This window comes from Siniperca chuatsi, linkage group LG1, assembly GCF_020085105.1.
Source record: "Siniperca chuatsi isolate FFG_IHB_CAS linkage group LG1, ASM2008510v1, whole genome shotgun sequence".
Classification (NCBI taxonomy): domain Eukaryota; kingdom Metazoa; phylum Chordata; class Actinopteri; order Centrarchiformes; family Sinipercidae; genus Siniperca; species Siniperca chuatsi.
In genome coordinates this window covers 10,754,870-10,780,085 of record NC_058042.1, presented here as the reverse complement: position 1 = coordinate 10,780,085, position 25,216 = coordinate 10,754,870, and the positions used below count along the sequence as shown (strand labels likewise).

Genomic DNA, 25,216 nt, shown 5'->3' with positions numbered 1-25,216 from the left:
GTGCACACTGGCGTTACATTTTTCCCGGTGAGCCTCATCCACGTCCAACCAGTGCGGGGAGCACATACAACAGCACAAACAAACCTTTTACTCCATGGTGATTGGTGATGTCATATTTCTCTGCTCTGTAAAGCCCAGGAGGGAGTTGCTCAACAGCATTCCTGACATACTCTCGAGCTCTGAGTGGTCACTGTCTTAACCGATCCCTCCCATCACAGACATACAGTATGATGAGCTCAGTGCACACGCAACCTCTCTCACACATAAAACAAGAACCAAGAGTCCTTTTCTCTCTGTGAGTGTTACAAAAATAATTCATCTTGCAGTGTATTATCTAATCATCCTTTGGAAGAAGTATCCAAATCTTTAACTCAGGTAAAAGAAGCGATACCACAAAGTAAAAAGTACTAAATTAAAAGTAAAACGCCATTGGATTGATTTTCTTAGCTGGTGAAAAGTCGATGGTTTATGGACGGTGACAAACTACTAATTATTTTTTGCAGCTGTAGCAAAAATGCTTGTTACATAGAAAAATGGTCCCAGAGTACAGTACTACATTACTGTTATTACTGATGCTTTAATACGTAAGCAGAATTTTACTGTAGTTGGTCAAGGTGGAGCTGATTTTAACTACTTTATATACTGTTGGCTAGTTACATTTAAAACAATGTATTATGTATTGTGTATGTAAAATCTTTAGCTACAAAGTAACTACAGTAATAACTCATCTCAAAAAAATGTAGTGGAGTAAAAACAAAATGATATTAAAAGATAGTAAAGCAGAAGTATAAAGTAGCATAACACACTAAATATGCAAGTAAATATCACCTGTACGACATAATGTCTTCAACTTAAGCAGTTGAAAAATAAAGAAGAAGCTGAAATAAAACCTGGGTTTCATTCTGTCTGCTAAGATTTTTTGCTGAAAAGATGGAGAGAACACTTTTGGTCTTTATGTTTGTGTTATGCCAAACTGGATCTTGCCTGTTTAATAAATAGATACTTTATGGACGTAAATGTTTTAACAAATTAACAAAATTATTTATGTCGTTGACAAAACAAATGCAACACAGATATCTGTGGTTGAGCTGGCAGAACTGATATGTGAGTTTTGACACAGCTGTGTAGTAAAGACAGGCAGTCTGTGATTACAACAATGAACAAAGACATGAGTCATACTCAATTACACATTGTCTCCTTTACAAATAAGTCTCTCTCTCTCTCTCTCTCTCTCTCTCTCTCTCACACACACACACACACACACGACGGTACCAGACAGCAGAAAACACAATGGAAGAAAACTAAACACTGACATTAGACTTTTCTCAAGACGAGCCGACCCAACATAGAGGTGGGAATAATGAAATATTGTATGGTGTAATGTTAGAACAAAATAAGTAATAAGACTGACAGATGTCCAGAAATCAGTAGGCTAATGTGTATTTTGTATATGTGCATGTGCGCATGTGTGACTGCTGTTAACATACGAAGGTGTTGGTTTAGCTGTTGACTCAGCAGTGATAAGAAAAGGCTGATTCACAATAATCAAATCAAAGACACTTAATCTTATGTACATAGTCACACTGGAAAGCTTAGACAAACATAATCATTTACAAATTACAACGACCATATCACACCACACACATAAATAGGTTGAGTTTACATATAAAAATGTCTTCATACTGGTGTACAAAAATCTTTTAAATGAAAGTGGCACTTCAGTACCTTTAATGTTTGCAAAAAATACAAAATTCAATTAGGTTTTAGTCCATTGGAGAAAACAGTTACTTTGTGCAAAGTAACGTTTTAATAAAAGATGAAAAGCTCCACTGACATACAGGGTGGAGACAATGTTACTGCTTCATGAATAAGGACTGTAACTAAATTACTACTGCAAATGCTGCAACAAATGTGGGTCATATTGGGTCAGAGACCAGTCTGCAGTATTAGACCACCCTTGTTAGTTTAGTACTTTGTTAATGTAGGTTTCTGTGTTTGGGCTCTACTGTATGTTGTCATGAATTTAAAAAATGATTCCCATTGACCTATCAAAATACATTTCTGACTGGCACTCCTGCAGTGTAAACACATATCATGTTGCTATAAAAACTTTTAAAGCAACATAAGGTTTATTTATTAATAAAAATCATATTTATTGCCAGACTTCTTTTCTAGCTGATACATGTTGCTACATGGCATTGAAGCTTATATTACCCAGCTAATTTACATGTATGACTAAGATCCAGCAGACGTAGAGCAACACTAGCATCCATTTGAAGTCATGTTTGTGTCCACCTGATAAATTTAAGTCCAACAACCTCCCAACAACTCCTGAGGGAAATATCTGTCTCTTTAGCTGCTAAATGCTCCACGATGTTCACCAGCTAGTCTCTGTGTCTGTCTGCTGTTTGGTCCTGTGCAGTCGGGATTTTAGAGCTTTTTTTAAAACTAAAAACAGCTGCTGAAAACAGGGTTGATGAGAGCGGTGAGAGCGACACTTCAACACTCTGTATAGCTGGGTCATAATTTGTCACTACAAACAGCACATTTCACATCACACAGTCATTTGATCCATTGTGAATGTAAAAATGTTGCTTAATGCACCTTTAAGAGTTACTGTCCTTTTCAATGTTTACATTATTTTGTCCACCCCCTCTGTAGATACATGTCATATCAACATTTGGTAATGTTGGATACTACTTCCAGCTTTAGTTAACATTAACATCTCCTTGCAAAAGCCGTCTGAATTAGGTGCTTTAGTCTCTGAATATGTTACTGAATAACACAGTGTGTGTATTGTCAAACAACTGAAGCTGCAATATATCAGTTAATACAGTTCTTTACAATAATAGTGTTGTCATATACCTTCTATTCTACAACTGTGCTTATTTAATGCAGATATCTCAGCAAGTGGAAATGAATGCGCTCATTGTGCTGGAAGCGTAAAGCAAGTCTCTCTGCTTCAGAGCCTTTTCTAAAGGGACGAGGGGAGACAAACAGTGTCCTGCTGGGAGGGACAGTCCAGGTCATACACCCAGCCCACATTAGTTCAGTGTTAGTCCAGCTGAGATATATATATGAGGCAACCGGTGACAGAAACTGAATAGTGATGACTTCATCATTCAGCAACGTCACAGGCAGAAACTCCAGTAACAGTCTCGATAGTAAAAGTGTGTCTGTTGTCCATTTTTTCATTCAGCTTTCCTTCACGGTCAGTTGTACTTTGCATATTTTTGCAATCTGCTTTCATCAGCTGACATGCAGTTCCCGTAGAGTCTGCTCCAGGTGCTCTGTCTGTGTGACTTCCAGTCAATCAGACGATGAGGGAATCCCGGCTGAGAAGAGTGTTCTGGTGAGGATAAAAAAAAGTGTAAGTGATCAAAATAAACAGCAGAGCATTTACACCAAAACATGAACACACATCGTTTTCAGTAGAACGTAAACATTAGCCAAACAGGGTTATTATGGTGAAGTAGAACCTGGGGCAAACTGCATTTCAACTTCTTTAAATTATTTGAAGATTTGATTGAAGTTCTGGTGAATTAATTCATCTTGTACAGGAAGTATTTGATGTTGAATACCTTTTTGACCCAGGTTTGTCAGGGAGGAGACAACCAGTTATGATTGTTAAGGAGAGTAGTTGGATACAGAACAGAGTATTCTACCTAGTTTTCATTGTGGTAGCATCTGAACCTGACCTGTCAAAGGTACAACAACAACACTTAGGCCTACAAACCTTCTTTATACTGTAAGTCAAAGTTTCTCAACCTTAGACCTGAGACCTGTGTGGGAAAGATGACATACTGACATGAGTTTGATATACTCTAACTTTTAAATAACAACAGGTTTGAAATATAACATCTTTTCTGTATAATCCATTTGGAGCTCCCTCAAACTGTGCCATAATCAATTCACATGCTAACTTAACTCTCTAAGTGCAGGGGTCATTAAAATTTTGGGGCCTAAAAATGAGATCATGGGCCAGAAAAGGTTGAGAAACTGTACAGCAATGCAAACAGCAATAACACATGCCTTCGTGGGCAATTATACTATTCCTCAGACAGTGGATGCATTTCTTTGATCTCTGCATGCATTTAAAGGTATGTTGATTGATGAGCTAAGATTCTCCTGGCTCACTTCATGGACATCTACAGGATTAAATATAGCCCTTTTTGGCCAAATAGTTCCAGGACCTTTGGAACCAGATGAACTAAACTCCAGAACTAAACTAGGAACTAAAAGTCCCTTTTGCGTATCCCAGTTTGTATTTCCACCGCTTCTGAAGAACCTTGAAGGTTAAGCATATTAGATCCACAACCGATTAAAAAACGACTGCTTCTGAAACTCAGTTTTCACACACAAGAAAAGAAAAAAAGAGTCATCCTGTTGTTTTTTGTATTTACTGTTGCGTGACGCTGATGTTTGAGTTGGATGTAAAGGAGAAAACTGTCTCCACAGCAGACGATCTTCTGAGTGCTTCATGGTTCAGCAAATCAAGTTTTATCTCCTTTACTCGCTTTGTTCTCACATCACTGCTCCCTCTCTGTTCACTCGCTACCTCTTTCAACCGCCTCTCCCTCTCGCGCTCTCAGCTCGGTTGCTCTCTCTATCTCACAGACAACATAACATTGTTTTAATGTTACTAAATATTCTATGGTCCAAATTCTGATACTAGAGCCTCCCAGTACTTCCTTGTTTTGTGTATACAAGTTGAAGTAGCCGCGAGGTCTGTTTTTGACCAGTCAGCGACATTCAGGCCTGCAAGCTTCGCCCTGATTGTTCCTAAATCATCAGAAAGTTCTAACCCCGGCGTTGGGGCTTTTTGCCACCTGGAACTATCGTACAGGAATGAAATTGAATCCCTGGTTCATCTGGTCGAAATGTAGTTTTAGTTCCTGAGTTCCTTAAAAGGTTCTTGGGCCCCTGGGAAAGTTCCTTCGGCGGAAAAGCCCTAGTAGACTCCCTTAAAAGCAGGGAAATACGACATAGTGTTAAATACTTTGTAGTTAGCCTAGTGTTAACATTTTTCTAACAAACATTTTCATCAATTACACACCAATAACTAGTTTTCAATAACTAGAAAAGATGCTACATAAACTCTACTCCATGGATGTATAATAGACCTGGATATGGCGCCGCTCAGCCTTGCTTTCAATTTTGCCCAGTGGCCCCTCGCAGTATTGCAGTATTGCAGTATTGCTGTGGCCCATTATAAAAGAGACGTCTGTAAAACGTTTGACAGGACACCTCAAACTGCAAACTAGGTCAATTATGACTCTTTCTTTTATGCATTTTTGATCCAGGTTTTATATTTGTAAAACTTTCCTCGAGCCGAGAAAAGCGATGAAATCTGTGACATCATCACAATGTGAAGTCTATGGGCCAAGCGGGAACTCGCGGGCAGGGTCAGCAGGAGAAATACATATTCAGTGGGCCACATACCCCAGAAGTAAACTGGAAGCTAGAAACGTTTTTGGCGTATGCGCCAGAAGAGTTATTCTTATTGGACTGAATAGGCGCCATCTTTGGGTCTGTTCAGATCTTATAAAACATCCATGCTCTCCTCATTGTTGATCTGCAAATTAGCATTACCAGCATACGATCCCACCAATAATCTAAAGGTTTAAATGTAACTCACCACTTTCCGGGTCTTGTCTCTGGGTTCCTCTCTGCGACCGGGCAGGGACTGGGCAGGAGGTTGAGAGGAGCGAGTGTTTGTTGGGAGTGGCCGTGGAGATGGCCTGTCAGTTCTGCTCCGCTCTGTCTCCGAGTAAGGAGGCAGTGAATCTGCCTCAGGCCTATTACTAGGTGAGCGGCTGCAGTGACGGCTAGATTCCCCGCTGCTCTTTTTCGAGCTGCCCTTTGAGGGTGTGTCTGAATCTTCCTCACCCCGGGCCCCACTCTTCCCCTGACCAACCCCTCGCAACTTAGCCTTACGCTCCAGCAGGCTGTTTAGGAATGTGCCATCGTAGTCCTTCTCTTGAGAAGAAGTTGATGGTGGACTGACTCTGGGAGGAGGGGGGGCAGGGCGCTCGCTGTCCCAAGTGCCCCTCCTCTTTTTGGGTGAAGGAAGTGGACTTACGATATGTCCATTTTTCTTGTTTCGTCTGGGATGATCTTCACGGTCGCTGCTGTCTCCAAGCTCATTTTCATCATTGTGATAATGCTGAGGTGGACAATCTCGGTAGGAAGGATATCGACTGTACTCCAGAAGCTCCATCTCATAGTCTCCTCTTTCTTCTTCCCTTTTCTCTACCCCTCTGCTTCCTCTCTGCTTGTAAGAAGCAGCAAACTCCTCCAGCTCATCCAGTGAGCCGGTTCGTCCTGCAGTACGGTACGTCTTTCTCTGCAGATGTTCTGAACGAGGGTTCCACCTGCAAAACACAACACGAGGCCAAGAGAGGACAGACAGAGAGAGGGAGGTGACATGAAAAAAGGAGGCAAGACAAGGTGAACAAGGCTGAGTATTGTGTATCCAGATATACAGAATATGTGCATTTATAAGTCGCTGTGTTTACAGTCACTTAAGTAAATGGGTTACAGTTGGCTTTCTCCAGTATGCTGATTGCTTAAACGTCATGTACTGTATACGGGAAACCCTTTTTCTGTAATCAGGTAGGGGATTAGAGAAACTTGATTTCCCAAGCTAGATTTCTCCAGGAAAAAAGCCTATTTCTTGGCCATATATACAGGTAACTGGATTTCTAATCGTCTTTTATGCAGGACAAAGACTTAACTCTAAATAATTCCACCCTAAGTCCAATCAAAGCTGAAACTAATAAAAAGTAGGCTCTAGAAGTCTAAAGCACATTTGTGATGTAAGGGAAAACTGTGCCTTGTCTGTGTGTCCTCTCACTGTCAGTCTGCTCTGACACCAAAAAAGTCAGGAAGTAGTGTCGTCTATAACAGTTCAAATAACTAAGCCATGCCTCTAAACTCGGGGGTAGGAGAGGAATCTGATTACTGACCTGCTGCATGTTTACATGTATTCACTGTGATCCTGTCACTTTAGTGCATGTAAATGCACACAAACGAGTATCTGTACCTGTTGTGGTTTTCATCCTCACTGTGATTTTGTTGCCGTTGATTTCGGCCGAGCCTGCGCGACTGTGAGGAGGACGGAGGGTCATCGCTGTACCGCCGTGGAGGAAGGGGCTCGTCCTGGCAGCGGCGGGGCTCTGAGTCGGGGTCATCGCGATATCGTTGGGGTGAAGGGGGATTGTTACGGTAATGCTGTGGCTCTGGGCTGCGGTTGTCACAGTAGCGTTGGGGTTCAGGCTGATGGTCGTGGTCAGGGATGGCAGGCAGAGCTTTCTTCTGGACGTTTCGGTATGTTTGGCGAAAGCTGGTGTCTCCCTCGTGGAGAGAGCTCAGCTCGGACAGGCTACAGGCTGGACGGGTCAAAATGAAGGAATGGATAAATGAAAAACGACTGAACAGAGAAATAAACAATACAACAGAACATTCCTCTTTAAGGAAACACAAAATAAATACAATGAAGACACTGCAGAAGAAGAAAGTCAGTGGTGAGGTCTGCAAGAGATTACACTAAGTATTGGAGTGAGAATTGTTAAAACATTCTTTCAGGTAAATAGGCATGCACACCTGCTACTGTGCACATCTGAACTACAGGAAATTCAATACACAGAATGCTTGTGCAGAGAGGCATGCCAAGACAAGCTCAAGAAAATAAATAGCCAAAAAGACACTGCAAACAGTATATATAGTGCAGCATGCATTGTCTACTGAGTGCATCAACATGCCATAGAAGATCCTGACAGGGTAAATCCACAGGATGGGTTTATGAAGCTTACACTGGTGGCTGATGGACCTGGCAGGGTTGAAGTGAGCCAGTTGTTTCTCTACATACTGTAGCACCCTGAGAGAGTCCTGATCCTGAGGTGAAGGCACGCGGTATGGAACCCCTACAGCATGCATCGGCACTGCAGATACACACTCGACCCATCAGCACAGAGAACTTATGTTTGTGTTTATGGATTGAGGACCATACTGGTGGTTTTGCTTGTTTTCTATTCCACAATTTTATTCTATTACTATTGTTTCTGGCCAAAATTGCAGAATAAAAGAAGTTAACACACAGTCAAATGAGAACACACACATCAATTTACAGCATTCACATATAGCAAAATAAAACACTGAAAGATACAATTACATTCCTCATAAAACTTTTTTGAATGCAGAAATTGAATTCCTGATACAAATGCAGCATTTAGAAATTAAGTTTATCTTGCAGATTATTCCAAGCCCAGCAAGTGCAAGATTAAAAGGCAGTTTTCCAGGAATAAACACTGGGGGATGATTTTAGTGGGCTACAAAAAATAAAAAACACGATATGGTCTTTCAAAAATTCTAAAAACACAGATTAACTCACTAATGAAGAGTAAGACCTCACCTGCTGTGAGTAGACTGCCATCCGAAGGGGGGACAGAAGACATCTTGTCCACAAGAGAGGGGGGAGCAATGGGGATCATTGTCGGGACCCCAGTGACAAAGTATGGTGGGTAGGCAGGTTGAGGGGTGGAGGTGCCTGTCTTTATACCCTTACCTGCCTCATATACTACAAAAACAACACACAATCCCATTCAGACTTTCCAGAAAAACATACTTCTTTAAAACAGTGTCAGTACTCTGAGCACTAACTTTTGCACCTCTGTGTGTGTGTTTATACTCACAATGTCTAGGGCAGCAGCATGTGTCGGGGCAGCACCAGCAGCTAACGTAGCAGCAGCAGGAGTGAGGACAACACTGACACCAACAAACCCCAACTAACAGCAGGAATAAGACACTGCCGAGCACCACAGCCGCCACAAACACCCACTCTGGAAGTACACACAACACAGAATCCTGCATATAAATACTGTAAGTACCAATACATATTAACATAGGAAAAGTGTAATTTGATCAGATCACTATGTACTCCTGCTTGGCTTGAAAATGGCTGTTATTATTGAGCACTGCACTCCTTTAACATTGTCAGACTCACAATTGACAGTTAAAAAATTATCAAAATTGATGCAGAAGAACCAGAGATATTGTTTTGTTTATTGCACACATTCTTCTTCCTTGTCAAAATCTGGCGCCTACATTACCCACAATGCAACCCGACTGCTGACAGTTTGGTCAGAGATCCAGGTGTATTATGCTAGAAGCAGCTAATGTAGCCTCAAGCCATTTTTTTCATTTTTTAACCTAACCTAGTCTTCAGCCTCATGACCCGGTTACTCAAGATAATCCACAGATTTGTTGTGAGCACTATCATGTATGAACTGTTTTCTTTCTACTGATAGTTCCTACATGAAACTGCTCACAACGAGGTCTGTGGATTATCTTGAGTACTACAAGTAAGAGGAAAAATCTGTATTTTTGATTTTGGGGTGAACTGTCCCTTTAACATAGGAGCTACAGATGTCCTAATATGTGTTTGTACATCAAGTTTATAACAAGAGGGAAATCCCTGATAGGCTGACAGCGTGACCAGTTCAGTAACTTACTGTAATAACAGAGAGATAACCAACCAAGATTTTATCCAAATAAAAGAAATATTTTAACTTTTTTTTTAATGTAAGCTGCTTCCTTAACGTGGTGTATTTCCTTTAGAAACAGGATGTTCGGATGGGACATAACACAGTGAGGACTCATTCCAAACTGTAAAGCTATGAGACATTATTGGGAGTTTTTATTACATTTTTCCTGTTTTCTAGGAACTAAATGTTTTTCTCAGGATGTAACAAATCAGAACAAATAAAATCTTAACCAGAATGAGTTACAACTAAAAATAACATAATTTTCTACATAGTTTTGGAGTATTACAGCAAGTACAACAGATAAACTACATGTATCTGTCTATAGGGACAAAGCAAAGGAAAGGGAAGGAAAAGGCAGATAAGGAAATCTTTAACAATGTAAAACCAAGGACAACATTCTCTCTCTAAACACACACACACGCAGGAAACCTGATTTTGCTACAGGAAGGAAAGGGACAGTTTATGCTGCTCTGTAAGATACTGAAGATTTGGCTGTGACAACAAATTAGCTTGTAATGTGATCTCATTTGCAACCATTATGACCCCTACACACACAAACACACACACACACACATCAGGATTGTAGCTAAGTACAATTAGACATTTCACAGCAATGTGGGAGTCGATGTGGACAACAACACATACTAATGCAACACTAAAACCAGAGATAAGTTTGCAGTAACCATTCTGGCTGAGTGAATCATACCTTGTCATTTTGGGAGCTACTTCCACACAATTCATCCATTCATTTATCACTTCTTACAAACTCTGTGATAATTAAACATATATTATAGGAATTTGATGTGACATAAACAAACCTCCCTCCCTCTTGATCACTGCAGTTTTACTGAGTAGTGTCCAAATGATGTGGGATGACATGCTAACCACAACCATAAATAACTATAATGACCATAATAGCTGTTTTCCAGCACAAGTCATCTTAGTGGGAGCGACGGCCAGCTCATTATCTGACGGGTGTGGATCAGTGCATTGGGTGAAAAAATGGCTCTGAACTCAATTCTGTCAAAGCCTCCTTATAGCTGAATAAAAAGCTTGAATATAGCTGAATATAGCTGTTGCATTATTTACTGATGTGAGAGGAGAATAGTTTAGACAGTATCAAAGCCATAGGAACCATTAAACATGGTGGAAAATGTCAACATTTTGTTCGCTTCTGTCTTTATCAGATCAAGTCTCTGTGCCAAATGTCAGAGAGCCCAGGCTTCTTCTAAACGTCCTAAATCTCTTATATTGTATGCAAAAATCCAGCCCAGGAAATACCCCCCACCCCCACCACCATTCCAAATGGTTCCTGCACCCATTGTTAGAGCAGCAAGTAGGGTTAGTATGAATAAAAGGAACCAGGTGAGGGGGGAATACATTATGCCCCTACCTGGCATAATCTTCAAATCAAAGTCTGGCAGGAGATCTTCAGGCACACCTGAGAAACCTGGAGAGAGACAGAGCGGAGGTAAGGAGAGAAGAAGAGAGGAGATGGTGTTGATATAAATTGGAATGACTGATTCAAAGAAAGTTATTGCTGCAGCAGCATGCATGAAGAGAGAACGAAGACACAAACAGCGAAAGAATGAGAAAAAGATAGATAAATAGATAAAGAGAGTTGGCAGGTCAGCAGCAGCATGCACCAGAGGACATTCTGGTCTTGTTCCAGAAGGTCTCCATATCAGAGCAACGGATAAGCAGATTGATCATCTGATTTCCGATATTAAAAGCTGCAAGGTTATCTGTCTGGTAAAAAGACAGACTGAAACATGAATCATTCTCATGACGATAACATGACAAATTGGCGGGAGGTGTGAGTAAGAGCTGCAAAAATCACAAGTGTGAACATTCCTCATGTCCAGAGCCACCAAACAGACTGCTGAGAAACATTTTGTTCCTGAAAAGTTGCTAAGGACAGCTAAAGTTGTGTGTCACCTACGTGTTAGCGTCTGTAAATGTGTTCTTTCATCATGCTGAAACACGTATGGGTTTTCTGTCGATCTTCTGAGATAAATTACAGATATTTACTACAGGAATGGATACTTAAATTTGACCACCACATCATTAAAACGACAAGCTATGTGTGGGACTATTTCATGGCTGGGTGACCGCCTGGATTTTCCACCGGTTGCCTGGCAACCTCACATTGATGCCAAGACTCCGGCATATTTCCCAAAATGTCAAACAATTTCTTTAACTACAGCTCCCATGAGGCTTTGACAGTGTGGCAATGGCCAAGACTGATGGGATATGTTGTTTTTGAATGTTAAAATAATCATAATTTTATCTTAAAATCATAAGGTGCTCTAATTTTACTTTTTCTGATTTATATTGATATTTTCTTCATAATTTGTTTTAGAATTTTGGTTCATATTCAGACAGGCAGAATAAAAGAAAACAGTCAGAAGAAAACTTAAAAAAAAAAAGTTTTTTAAATGGCATCCACTCTACTCTTTATTGAGGGGCAGTGCATTTACAGGTGTGGGGGAGACACATGAATCAGAAACCTGGAGAGTTTTTGAATATGTTGAATATTTGACTACAGTTTTATATTCATTTGGAAATAAAATTGACATAAGAAACTATTTTTTTTTTAATTTTTTGCCACTGAAGTGGCAGTGTTCATCGGGACATTGTTATATAATAATGAATTTGGTCATTTTGGTGGAGGGCGAGATTTATTACTTCAACACATAAATATATGTTTCAGGAAAAGAAAGGAGAAACAGAAATAACCTAAGCCCTTAAAAACCATCACCACCTGCCAATTGTTGTTTCTGGTATCTTGCTGGTGTTATGTCTCTCTCCTTTAATTTCTTCTTTTAACACAGCTTTATGGGACTCCACACAAGGTCAGCAGATGCCTGAATGAAACATTAACATGATAGATAAGGGGCAGTATGTCAGCAATGTGCATGACTGTGTTTTGTTTGGTTGCATATGTCCATGTTAGCATGTAAGTTGAAGCTTTGTGAAAAGTGAAAAAGCCGGTAGGTGAGTGTGATGTGAGCAGATACCGGTGTTTTACTGTTGATAGTGTGATTATCACAGAGAGGAGGAGAGGAGTGCTGAGCATGAGAAAGGACTGGAGAAACAGAGAGCAGGCTGGACTATCTTGGCCTGACTCTGGCTGACAGTGCACATACCTCACTTAGTATCTTTCTGGCAGGCTAAATATGTTTTTTGCTGGATTTGAAAACAGAAAAAAACCTATTAAGTTTATTGAGAAGCAGCTGAATAACCACATGAATTCAAACAACTAGGTGCTGAAATTTGCATTCTGTGCAATGGTATATTTAAGGCACCTCTAATTCTGTATTTATCTGTTGTTTTGTCTTTTGTCTCTCTCCTGCTCAAGCAGTTGAAGGCAGGTCACTTGTGGAGTTCCCACCTGCACATGAATTTGCCTGCAGGCTGGTGATTTACCAAGACTGACTTTCAAATATTTTGTTTTTCCCTATATGGTTATCCAAACAGGTGGTATTTGTACACTGCCATGTATACTCCTCCTATAGAGATGTACTGTAAAGGGAAGGTAAGCCTACATGCTGGTTGTCTCAAAAACACCCTTGTCCTTGCTTTGGAACTGGGCCCAGCGATTAACTTACTTTATTGGCTACTATTATCTATCATTTTTCATTAAATCCCATCAGGAAAATCTCTTTCTGCTTGCCCTCAATTACAAGGAGGTCAGGAGTCATGGTGAGCTACAGAGCTTTTTTTAAAACATCCATGGCTACAGTGCACCTTAGAGCTCAAATTAAAGAGTAACTACACACCCAGATTCTCCGTCCATTCCAGCATATTTAAAAGATGCAGCAGAGGACTGCACAGGACAACCACTGTAGGGGGCGTGGCCTCGTGGCTATATAGTGTCTGACGTGGGAGGTAAGGAAACATCGACCAGAGCAACCGACCATGTGACAGACTACAGAAGCTACTGTCAGACTCTCTGTGTCCGCGCTGGAAACACAGAGAGTCTGCTGGAGCTTTGACAGTCACCAGAAGCACATTGAACTTTTCAAAGTTTCTGTGTGGTACCTGTGTTATACCTGAGCTAGCGGCTCAGAAGGGCTGAGAGGCTGTGTGTGTGTGTGTGTGTGTGTGTGTGTGTGTGTGTGTGTGTGTGTATTTGTCTGCGAGCCAGTACGTAGCCGTAGCCCCGTTGTTTATCATGGATCATCATCAAGAGAAAGAATGCAGTCCGGTGGTGCTTCTACAGCCGTCAAGACCACCAGTCTGAACCACTGAAATACTAAGTAGAGGGTTAGCAAAAAATAGGGTAAAATTCTGTGAACTATGAGTCTTGATCTGCATATATTTGAAAATGAGCGCGGTTTCACAGACACCTACTCAAGGGCAGAGGGAGGTAGGCCGCACACTTCTGATTAGAGGGCATTAACATCTAACTTTAATGACGTAAATTAGTCCCAAACATATAATTTATCTTACAGCTCAAAAAACACATTTAAGTGTGCAGTACCTCTTTAATATTAAAACAAAATTAACATAATTTTGATACGGGCACAACTGGTTCCAACACACAGGCAAAACCAAACTTCATCTAACGTAGATGAAGATTTCAGATTCTCAAATTACAAGATGGATGCATTAAAAGATCTATTGATCGATCTATCTAATCATGGATTACACTGTTTGTGTGTTTTGTTCATTACTTAACTAATTCATTCATTCATGGAAGAATGGATCAGACAATATCCATTCCTTCAGTCATTCATCATGGGTCACACCATTTGTTTGATAATCTATTCTTTGTTCATTCATTGTTTATTCATCCATTTTCGTGTTCATTTATTCATATTCACCATCAGAGACTGAATTAGAGCTAGACTAATAAATTTACCCGGCTGATATATCGGTATATGTTGCCCGAAAACTCCTATCGGACAATATATCATTATTGGATTTTTTTAAGCTCCAAATATTGATATCATTATCAGCCACATACAGTAAGTCCAGTATAGATTGGATTTACTTATACATATATATATATCTTGGTTAAACTTGTTTTTTGAATATTGGTCCACTGAAGTTGACACCATGCATGAAAGGGTTAAATCTTGTGCTGGGAGCACAAAATATTGAGGAACACTTTGCACATGGCAAATTACCTGCCTCATGAACATTTCAATGTTTTGTCAAAGTTTTGTATCATTAGCTAGTAGCTTCTGAGCTATGAAAACTCAAAAGGGGGGTTCTTCATTCTTTGTATCAGCCACTGAGTTCTCAGAGGTCCACATCATTCAAGTGTCTCACGTGGTGTCACCCTCCATCTTTTGTATCACTGTGCTCTGCTGTCCCTCCTCCATGTCATTAAATCTTCCCTGTCTTCTTTGCGATGAAACCATTTGCTCAAAAGACAAAAGACCCCCCGAGCCATTCGAGGTGGCCCCAACTGTTGTTATGGAAACACAACAAGTACCTCACATGCCATATTAGCTACACCAAGACAAGCAAATACAACATTTTGGCACTGTGTTACATTTAGGGTCTCTAATGCTGGGTTAAAGACCACAAAGGGCAACTCATGTAGCATTATCTTATCCTATCATTGTCTATAACATATTATCATACCTATGCCATACCCAACATTTACCAGTATTCACAATGCACTCAAATCTTTCAAAAATGTAAGAGCTTATTGTCCGGTATTCGTGTGTGTATTTGTGAGTGTGAGCGTGTATGTGTGTCTTTTGTGTATACACATAAGTCTGAGTGCCAGCCAAACAAACGTTCAGCCTCAGAGTGACTTAGAGCACCAAGAGCCACATAGCCGCTCAGCTGTTGCTATGGTAACATTTGTAACTGAACACAGACAAGTACACTGACACTGTAAAGATACAACACATTGCAGATACTTTTACAACATGGGACACACAAAATCTACACACACACACACACACACACACACACACACAAAAGCTTAATTGTTATATTTCAAACAAGCTAACTATTCTGCAGTAGCTAAGTTTCAAAACCTTGCTGTATACAGAAACATACAGTATGAGTGAATGCTGTTGTTATGGTTACAGATTAGAGATTAGGCAAGACTGCCCAAGAAGTGCCACTGCGTGTTATAAATCAGCTCCTTAATGAGCCTGTATTGTACTGTCGGTGGTGAATAGGTCATCTTATAAAGGCCTTGTTATGTAACAGCAGCTCGTAGAAAAATTTACAATACATTATGTGTGTTTATGTGTCTATGATCAATTACATATACAGTAAAGGATTGGTCACACAGCTTCAGTCCTGCAACAGGTATTACATTAGGACATGTGAGATAAAAGTGGGTGGTGGAATGTCTATGAAAGAGATGCTGCAGTGTGTAGTCTGGCAGTCTTATATTGTACATAACAAGGTGATGGGACACAGCTAGAATCAGTGACTCAATAACACCTTGCTTCATTTGGTCTACCATGTAAATTTGCAGGTCAAAGTTCAACAATGATGAATCTGCCAGAGCTGGTTAAAGCTCGCACCAAAACTCAAAACACATTGTTGAATTTGTAAGTCATTTGAGCTTTAATGGATGTCAAGTGAGAAACAGAGGAGATATTCACAAAGAATGGTACGAGTGTCATCGAGCTTATTTTTTTCATTCCAAAACATAACTCCTTTACAATAGGCATGTTGGGAAAGTAGTGGTAGCTTACCAAGAACCAGCAGCTCCACAGAGGCTTCGTTCTGTCCCTCTAAATCATCAGATATAACCACTTTACAGATGTAAACTCCACTGTCTCCCCACTGGACCTCTCCTACGCGCAGGTCTGCCTCTGCATGAGAAGAAAGGAAGAGGTTAAAAATGAGAAACAAAATCCTCCTAAATACATATTTAATCAACATTGGATATTTTCTGTCGCTATGTATATATTTACTTTTACTGGCTGAGCATCTTTGACACCAAAAATTCTGCGGGGATGAATTAAGTTATATCTTATCTGATTTCCAGGTTGTAGCGACAGGTTGTGAACATTAATTAGGTTGCCACTCAAAATTGTTTTTTTCTTCTCAACCTACAGATTTTAACAGGATAACTGTGCCCCTTAATTTTCATCTGTGCACCTAAATCTTTTAATTTAGTTCACTAGGGTAGAAACCATAAAGAAAACAAAGGAAATTAATGTGGTTACAATGTGAAAATGCATATTTTTCTTCTTTCAGCATGCATCTTCCAAAACCTGTAAATGGTAAAAAATAATCCCTGTAGCCAGGGTCTTACACCCAATGTGATTATTGGGTATGGCATGGGCATTAATATGCTGCTATAACAGCCTAAACTCTTCTAGGAAGACTTTCCACAAGATTTTGGACCCTGGCTGCAGGGATTTGCTCCCATTCAGCCACTAGAGCATTACTAAGGTCGACCACTGATTTTGGGCTCACAGGTGTCTCAGGTGTTGGATGGGGTTGAGGTCAGGAATCTGTGTTCTTCCACACCAAACTCAGAAATCCAAATATAGTTTGGCCAGAGAATCCCACACACAAGGCTGTATACTCCGTTGTAAGGACGTCAGACATGTAAATACAGCAGACAGGAAACAGGTTGTATAATTCACTTCCTTTTCCTGTTAGCCAAGGAAGAGGGAGGAGAGACAGGCTGACCAGACCGCACCACTGTGACCAGTCTCTCCTTCAACAAAGTGACACCTCCACTTATTCAGCATAGATTATTTTATTCTAATACTGTAACACACTCCAAAGACAAGTCAGATGGACTTTTAAATGACCATGAGTGCAAGTGAGTGTGTTGGTCTGTCTGTTTTAGCCATGTGATTAACGGCACACCCCCTGCAAAGTGCATGCTGGGACAGACTCCAGCCTCCCTGTTACCCTGAATAGGATTACATGTGTATGGATGACTGGGTGTCTCTAAAGGCAACATAGTTAAAGCTTTCACTTTTTTGTCCATTTACAACATTGCTACACTGACCTGTTTCAGGACAGGAGGTGGAGTGTGACAGAAAAAGTGAAAAGAAAAAGTGAAAGAAAAGCCTTACACTGAGAAAAATGTGTGTGTGGATGGTGGGATGTGGAGAGATCTAGAGAGGAAAAATAAAAGCGGGACATTGAAGTACATCAGAGGGAATGAGTGAGAGGTCAGGATGAATGAGAGGACAGCATGAAAACCGTTTCTTTTGTCTGTGTTCCTGGCTGGTGAAGAGAAGGTCGATTCTTCAGCCAGAGTTAGAGCTCCATAAATCTGAGGCTTGCAAACAAGGCTACCTCTCTGTCTTCAACAAGCACACACAACCACAAAAACACACAAATGCATGTATGCACAGTAGTGTCCCTTAGATGATCCTTAAATGACATGATGATCATAAAGTAAGGAAATGTAGAACTGAGGACAGGGTGATGGCATAAGCATGAATTCCTGTGGTTATATGTTGTAAACTGGTGCAATATTTTATTATACAACTGCCTTTATTAGCATTAGAGATTCAATTTTAGCTTGATATACCCATATCACTCCTCTCTGCTGCTAAGACACAGGATTAAATTTGGTTACTATAAAATTGTGACCAAGATATGTATGGAGCATTTGAAAACAAAATAAGCAATTTTGTTACTTATCAACCGACGTACGTGCCAATACCAAAATATCTGCGATGGTACAGTGTCAGAAAATGATATGTATAAACATATGTAAAAAGTTCAGTTTTATAATCTAAATTATTTTATTAAGTGTAATTCCATTATAGGATTATTATTGAGATAAATTCGGCATTGATAATCTATCATACTTTTCGCACATGCCTTAACTGCAGTATTTTGGGCAGTTTATTTAAATGCCAGGCTTCACTCTCCAGTTGATTAGTGATTTCTGACTGGATGGATGTGAGTTTTGTCCTTTTTCTTCTCTCAGAATCAACATCCCCTTCTCTAACATCACACTCTTTTCTTCTCATACCAAACTGTTGAATTGGCAAATAACTGTTGAGTTATGTAACCTGATTGTTCTGAAAGCTCTAAACGTTTTCAGTAAAGCCTCCCCTGTCTCTCACCCTCCTCTACATGTTTGCATCATCTCTCTGACTTCACTCTGGGCATTTAATCAGGAATCTGTGGGTCAATGGTCCGATTTATGGATTCCATAATACTTTCTAGGCTTGGCAGCAGAACAAATAAGAACATTAGTTTGGATCAATATGTTACAAAAGAACCAGAGAGGCTGCACAAAGTAAACTGGATGCCAGAAAACTTGAATCTTTTAAACCAAAATGCTTTTGACTTTGTTTCATAGTGCTACTCTGTGCGTTTATATTTATGTTATTTGTCATATCTTGTCTCATGTCTTTCTTTTGTTCTTTTTCTCTATTGTGTATTTTACTTTTTTACATTGTGATACATTGAATGAAATGTGCGATGCTAAAAAACTGATCATGTCTGGCCGGCTGCTCTACAGTGTTTGGCTTCAATAATTCTCCAGCACAACTTGCCAACTGCAAGCAGGTGAACTGAAATTCCATCTAAAGCTGGTGAGCTAAAATTCAGACTGTAACACTAAAATAAATGTGTTGGCCTGGCTACACATTTATTTTAGTGTTGTGATTTGAAAAGAAAAGACTTGAGATAATTTTCAGCACGGACATCAGAGAAACAGAACCAAAGCTGCAAATTGTAGAAGTCTTACTGTTGATGATGGAGATGTCTCTGTTCTTGTAGTACTCTGACAGTGTGACTGAGGAGCCAGAGATGGAGGCCACAGTTCGGACCGTCCGGCTGCTGTCAGCGCAGTCGAGGTAGCTCGCAGTCATCCCCGTCTCGTACCCTCCGCCAGCTCCTCCAGTGGCACCCGTCAGCCCACCTCCTCCCAGGCCTCCACTCAGGCTGTCTGGGATGGTGAATGAATCCCGCGTGCGGTCGCGACAGTACGACTTGTAGACCCACTGCACCACGGGGGTCTGGGTGGACACGCTGTTGTACTGACATGGCAGAACCACTGACTGGAACAGCACAGCATACCTCTTCTCATCTCTCACAAACACATGAACCCCCGAGCAACGGGGAGGGAGGACATCTGTGGGAGGATGAGGAGATAACAAAGAAGAATCAGTTAGTGTGAAAGAAGGAAGGGTTAAAAAACGGGTAAGTCTTGATAATCATTACATTCACTGTGTTTGTGGAACTCAGGTAGGAAATGCTGCAGCACCAAAAGGTTTTAATCAGTGATTTCAGTTCATTTTCAGTGATTAATGAGTGATTATTTGGTATGGGATGAAGACCACAACAAATCTATCTTAGCTTGGACCAGAAGTTTTCAAACATGCAGGAGAGTTAAAGGGGGGCATCGGAGGGTGCATGCTGGTGTTCTAAAAACAACAGGAAGTTAGTTATAATAGTTTGGCCCGCTGATATGGCCACTGCCCAACACAGTCAACAGTTGCAGCCATGGCATTGGCTGTGATACACAGCTCATAGAGGCAATTAAGCCTTAGATCCCGATTGCCACAATTTGCGTCAGAAATCACATTCCTTCTCAGAGTCATAGCTCTGAACAAACAGACATGATGCGGATATTTTTATATTCAGTGTGATATACACTTTCTGAGGATATCACTATTTCTGATGTCCATCGCAAATAATGGTCTATAAATCTGCTTAGAAATCATAGAAAAAAAGACGCTCCTTACAACTCCAGAAGTTGCCTGAGAATAATCACGTTTTACATTGCAAACTGGAACTGGTACTAGCTAATTCGGCATACTTTTACTGGTGCCAATTTGTTGTTGGGGGTGCAGTTGTCTTGATTTGGTCAGAGGCCACAGTGTCAGACTTTGAAAACCTCTGGCTTGTACAAACACACCAAAGGTCTGGCAGCCAAAACAGGTTTCAGTAATAACTAGGAATGTGTAATGAGGGGGATTTAAGGATTACTACAGCAGACAGCAACACACAATGATTCAGATGCTGAGTTGAGGTTTAAGCAGACACCTGTTCCTGTTTGCTAACTTTAAAAATATCTGACAAGTGCCCCATTGCAGGATGGAAAGCATGCCTTTTGTGAATTTGGGTAAAATCACCTGCCTTTTCCAAGAGATTCAGTAAAGTAGAAATATTACACTAGAAAGGATGAACACTAGAAATACTTGCACATTTTTTTCCCCTTTTAGCTGGAATGAAATGAATCATTGTGCAGTTTGGCAACATAAGTGTACAAAAACAAGGCTGTGTTGAGACTGTTTGAGTTTCTTCTGCTCGGTGAAATCTGACTGTGAGCTGAGTTGACCTGAAGTTGCTGTGGAGCTTCTGGAGCCGCAGGACTCTGGGTCACATGATGACCAGGAGCTCAAGCTCGGCAGTTCTACAGCAACACACACTAGAGCGGTGACCATGTGAGAAAAACACACCCATACACACACCCAGAAACATCTGTGTATGTTGCTGTGTGTGTGTGTGTGTGTGTGTGTGTGTGTGTGTGTGTGTGTGTGTGTGTGTGTATGTTTCTCAGGCTAAGCAGTGGAAGGTGTGACTGAACTGGACCAGTGAACGGCCGCTTCACTTAATCCAGACCAGGCCTGTTGAAAGAGTTTTGTTTTCTTTCTATTACTAAGAGTGAACCTAACCAAACACCTTCACCTGGTGTCAGAGAACTGATTTAATCAAAAATACCAACAAGCTACATCAAGCACAATGTTATGTTTAGAAAGACTTTTTGTTCTTGGTTATTTACAGACTTTCACAATGACTTACACACTGACACTTTTTCTATTAGAAAATACACAGACCTAAACATAGTTACTAACTGGTGCTGAAATGATTAGTCAGTTGATCGATTTGTTGATTTACAGAAAATTAATCAACAACAATTTTGATAATTGATTGATCATTTGAGTAAGATGTGAGGATTTACTGATTTACTGCTTCTCTGTTTTGAATTGTTGTGAATTGAATATTATCTTTGAGTTCTGGGGCACGTTCAATCTGAAAACGGTGTGCACCGTTTTACTACAGTTTCCGAGTTGAACGACATGTTTCCTTGAAACGGTATGCAACGAGCTTTGACGTATGTTTTCTGTCGTTTGGTGGGTGTGTCAGAGGTGTTACCCAATCAGCAGCGAAGTGTATATAAACCCTGCTGTACTCATATACAAAGCAAACAAAGCAACGTAATTTACAGTAAAATACAAAACTCATGTCATTACAACTAAACACAGTGAACGCACAGTTATAAAGGTGGAAAAACTGCCAAATGCAACTGATAAAACACCAGTCAAATTTTAAAGCGAATCAAGCAATATTTTGCTTGTACAGGTATGTAATTTAGAGTATATAGACCTGCTGTTGCATGCTGTTGAAACTTAGGAAATAGGCAAAGATTAGAACAGAAACCCTCTGGATATACTATCGTTCACACTTTAAATGGTAGTTTTGTGCTTTTATTTTTTTTTACCTGTAAATAATGGCATTCTGTAGGTACTGTATGTATTTAAAGGCTCTTGTGAGTCATGTGAAGCCAATTTGGAGTGGTGTGGATTTTGGAAAAAAGGAAGCATTGTTTAAATTCAGACCAAGAAGAATCAAGCTGACTAAAACATAAATTCCTCAGAAAGAACATTACTCTGACTTCTAAGAACTGGAACAAAAAGCCAGGAGGTTGGTCTTCCTGGGATCACAGGCTCTGGGGTGATCCGGGCTTTATTAGTTTTCATAGGAAACCACCTCCAGAGGAGAAAATGAAAGCAGGAGGAAGAGGAGGAGGGGAAGATGGTTACTGTTGTAATAATGGGAGAGGAGCAGAGGAGCCTTGCTGAGAATGTTTGTGAGATTTAAGTGTAGTATAAAATGCTGTGTTGGTTTGTCTGCTTTCATGTGGGAAGAATCATTTCCTAACACTTTTTACAGATGGAAATCTGTATGCATACTGTTTCACTGATTTGTCATTACACTGGTATTTGCTTTTCATGGAGATAGACACTCACAACAATGAGTCTATATGCTACTGTAGTATTCCTGAGCTACTGTAGTATGCTACTACTCCTGTAACTTCAGTTGTATTTGTATCTTATATTTTATCATATTTATATCATGTTCACATTATGCTTGATTATAATTATTAGATAAATGCAATAAATTTATGGTGTCGTAAAATGGCTTGTTTTGTCCAACCAACAGTCCAAAACCAAAAGATATTCAGTTTACCATCATACAAGAGTAACCAGAAAGTGTTCATATTTGAGAAGCTGGAGCCAGTTTTTTTTTTGTGACATTTTTGCTTTAAAAATTACTTAAATGATTAATTGATTATCAAAATAATTACAGATTCATGTTTGTTGCTCGACTAATTGATTATTCGGCAAATCGCTTCAACTACAATGTAGAATATCAGGAGGCTAACGTTATACTATTGGTTTTGCACATAATTTTTTTTTATGCACACTGGTCTGGGGTAACATACTGTATATACAATTTCTGATTTGATTGATTTGTTTGTCTATATACATATTTTTTACTTATCTGTATTCTGGATCCAAATCATCCGCTACTTCACATGCATCTACTATGTGTTTCATCATTGTTCAAATAATTATTTTAAGGTTTTTTGTCTCTATAAACTAAATGAAGTGGTAAACTGTCATTTCAGTGACGGACCTTGTTAAATCTGTCAGAAGTTAACGTTAGACCTCCTAATCCACAACCCACTAAGCTCCTGGTCGGATCATTCACACATGACTAAATAACAGTCGTCTGCAGTAATGCTATACCGGACCAGAGAGCACCAACCTATACCTTCTGTGTAAAATATTGCAGCTTTGGCAGAATAGAAAGGAAGAATCACTGATACAATATAATTATCAATATGGGGGAAAAAGTTTGAATCTAAATGCTTAATTCGTCTGTTAAGGCTCCATCATTAACGTTAACAAGCCAGTGCAGGTTAGCTTATTGTTACTCCAAACTTAAATCTGAGTTAAACAACCTGTTACACGACTTTACCCAGAGTGGATTCCATCTTTTCTTTCTGTTCATCTTCTCTTACCTGTCAGCCAAACGATAAAAATCCACCACTTCGACAACAAAAACATTTTCCAAATCCTGCAGGTGAAATTCATCCAAGTTTTCTGATGAACGCTGTCTTCTTTTCTCTTTCGTCTCATCCCTGGACGATGTTTCCCGTCGACAGTTAACTTAACTGGCTGGATAACGGGACCGCGGCGCGCGAGCAGCTGCACCAGCGTTGAGCAGCTTATCAAAATAAAACTCGAAACTTCTGGCAGATGCTTTCAAAATAAAAGCTTTGTTACTGCAGATTTGTGTGGTAGCTGTAAAAGATGTTTTAAATGCCTGCCCAATTTAATTTAACATTTTCTTTTATAATATATGTGGAGGAGGGTATGGTTAGTTGTCAGCTGCAGAGGGAGAGGTGGGGGAGTGGCTCAGGTGAGCAGTGTCATATGCAGTAGCGTGCAGGACCTGACGGCTGCCACACACATGGACAGAGACGAACAGGCTGGCTGACTGTAGGACTCGGGGTTCAGCATATGGACGGCGTTAAGAAGACGATCTTGACCAGCGCGAGCAAGCCGGATGACCTAAAAGCGCTGTGGTTGAGTGTTTTGTGTTCTGATGATAGTTGTGTGTGTCAGCAGACGGTGTAAATAAAAAGACATTACCTGCAAACGCACTTCTGCGGCGGAATTTGTGCCGGGGGGGGCATAGTGGCAACACACTTGCTACAATATACTTTAACATTTAGTTCTTTCGTTCAGAGTTACACATTTATTGCACTCGCCAGTCGGTGGCAGAGTAAGTTGTCGGTGGCACATTACTGAAAGCCACATAAAATAGAAGAAGACTAGTTTCAGTGCCCGGCGCTGCTGTACCGGTGGCTTGTATGTTTTGCCAAGCCTTGCCGGTGAAATACTAAAAGTGAATGTTTTCGCAGTCTTGAATGGTGTAACAAATTGATTGCAGGCTATTTTTTTTTGTCTACACTGCATTCATGTGATGGCTGCACTACTTGTGAAATATGTAAGAATGTACGACATTACATTCAGAGCAAGAGATGAATGTAGTTTATTCCATAACATACCCAGCGACTGTGGACACCGAACCCCGTAGGCTACTATACAACACTGGAATAAAATTTGATTTCAGCATATTGAGTTACTCTCATGAGAGGCCAATATTATGTATGAATAGTAGCTTTTCAAAGATAAGATGATTTGTATTGCTATGCTGCTTTACTAATGATTAATTTCGAGAGTAGGCCTATGACTATTTTTTTTAAATAATTTTAAATATTTAAATAGATTTATTTAGGCTAATATTTACTTGAGCACCTTCGCGTCGTGGTAATTAAATTTTGTTCAGATAAATCTTAATAAGTTAAGTAAAATGTCAATAGACTGCTTTCGCCATCCCTGAAAATAATAACGCACACCAGGTGTATGGCCTATCACATTTTCTTTAGGGCAGAAACGTCAGAACGTTTTATCTGTTGTAATTTTATTTTGAAGTCCACATGACCCCATATCCGGGGGGGCAGACGCATTTTTCTATAGACAGGGCAGCGGGAGAGTGAAGTCTGAAACATGGTGAGGACATTTTTAACGGTTAATAAAAATGATAATAACAGTTTCAGGCGTGAACTAATCCCCCAAATACTACTACTACTTCTAATAATAATATTTTTATTTTTACCC

The 25,216-nt window shown here is 40.1% G+C and overlaps 1 protein-coding gene across 3 annotated transcripts; it reads right to left on the bottom strand.

The window, feature by feature from the left end:
* Nucleotides 1-561: 561 nt before the first annotated feature.
* LOC122874549 (immunoglobulin-like domain-containing receptor 2) lies at nucleotides 562-23,771 on the bottom strand. 3 transcript variants are annotated; one of them, XM_044192563.1, is made up of 10 exons: nucleotides 23,551-23,770; nucleotides 19,204-19,590; nucleotides 16,223-16,342; nucleotides 10,939-10,995; nucleotides 8,694-8,840; nucleotides 8,414-8,578; nucleotides 7,815-7,943; nucleotides 7,046-7,391; nucleotides 5,639-6,374; nucleotides 562-3,349 (listed from the first exon to the last, which is right to left on the bottom strand). In XM_044192563.1, the coding sequence occupies exons 1-10, from the start codon at nucleotides 23,666-23,668 to the stop codon at nucleotides 3,314-3,316; spliced, it is 2,241 nt and encodes a 746-aa protein (XP_044048498.1). In that variant the 5' UTR covers nucleotides 23,669-23,770; the 3' UTR covers nucleotides 562-3,313. The 3 variants fall into 3 exon arrangements, with proteins under 3 accessions (XP_044048498.1, XP_044048516.1, XP_044048508.1); XM_044192581.1 differs by lacking the exon at nucleotides 7,815-7,943 and having other exon boundaries at nucleotides 23,551-23,771; XM_044192573.1 differs by lacking the exon at nucleotides 10,939-10,995 and having other exon boundaries at nucleotides 23,551-23,769.
* Nucleotides 23,772-25,216: the final 1,445 nt, after the last annotated feature.